Here is a 600-nt window from a genome sequence, read left to right on the forward strand (position 1 = left end):
CCGCCGCTCGCCTTCGGGGCGAAGGATCCGCCGCCGCTTCTCGGCCTGCAGCGAGCGGGTGACCGACGGGCCCGGCGGGCAGCCGCTGCCCCCCGCTCGCTCTCGAACTATGCGAAACCTCGTTCGATGAGTAACTGCGCCGGCAAGGCCGGCCCCGGTGCCCGGGGTACCGCCGCTCTCCTCCTGCCCTCCTCTCCTCTCCTCCTCTCCCCTCCCCGCGGCGGAGGGGTGAACAAACGCGCCGCCGTCTACCTGTGCAACACCTCCGCAACACATTTTATTTACACGAAATCAACTCGGGGCATTGTACATTATATACAGATACTTTTCCCCTTCCGACAAGGCAGAGCTTGTGCAAGATTAGTAGCATCCTCTGGAGCGTATCCGACAGTCCACGGGAAATGTCCGCCTCTGCGAGGTATCAGCTGTCGGAGTCCAAGTCACTTTTCCCGTCCTCTTGTCGCTTCTCCGGAGACGTTTTAGACGCTTTATTCCACTTCTGTGCGTTTTCCGACTCCTCCGAAGACGATCGCTTTTGCCTCCTCCACTTTGCCCGGCGGTTTTTGAACCAAACCTGTTACGTTAAGAAATGACATTATT

The 600-nt window shown here is 58.8% G+C and overlaps 1 protein-coding gene across 1 annotated transcript in view; it reads right to left on the minus strand.

The window, feature by feature from the left end:
- Positions 1 to 251: 251 nt before the first annotated feature.
- GSC (goosecoid homeobox) overlaps positions 252 to 600 on the minus strand; it is a 1,578-nt gene continuing 1,229 nt past the window's right edge. Inside the window, exon 3 of the mRNA XM_010583890.1 lies at positions 252 to 574. Within this exon, the coding sequence (XP_010582192.1) occupies positions 422 to 574 (153 nt within the window). The 3' untranslated portion in view covers positions 252 to 421. The remainder of the gene's footprint in view (positions 575 to 600) is intronic.

Source organism: Haliaeetus leucocephalus, unplaced genomic scaffold (genome assembly GCF_000737465.1).
Source record: "Haliaeetus leucocephalus isolate CR32 unplaced genomic scaffold, Haliaeetus_leucocephalus-4.0 Scaffold932, whole genome shotgun sequence".
In the NCBI taxonomy this organism is placed as follows: domain Eukaryota; kingdom Metazoa; phylum Chordata; class Aves; order Accipitriformes; family Accipitridae; genus Haliaeetus; species Haliaeetus leucocephalus.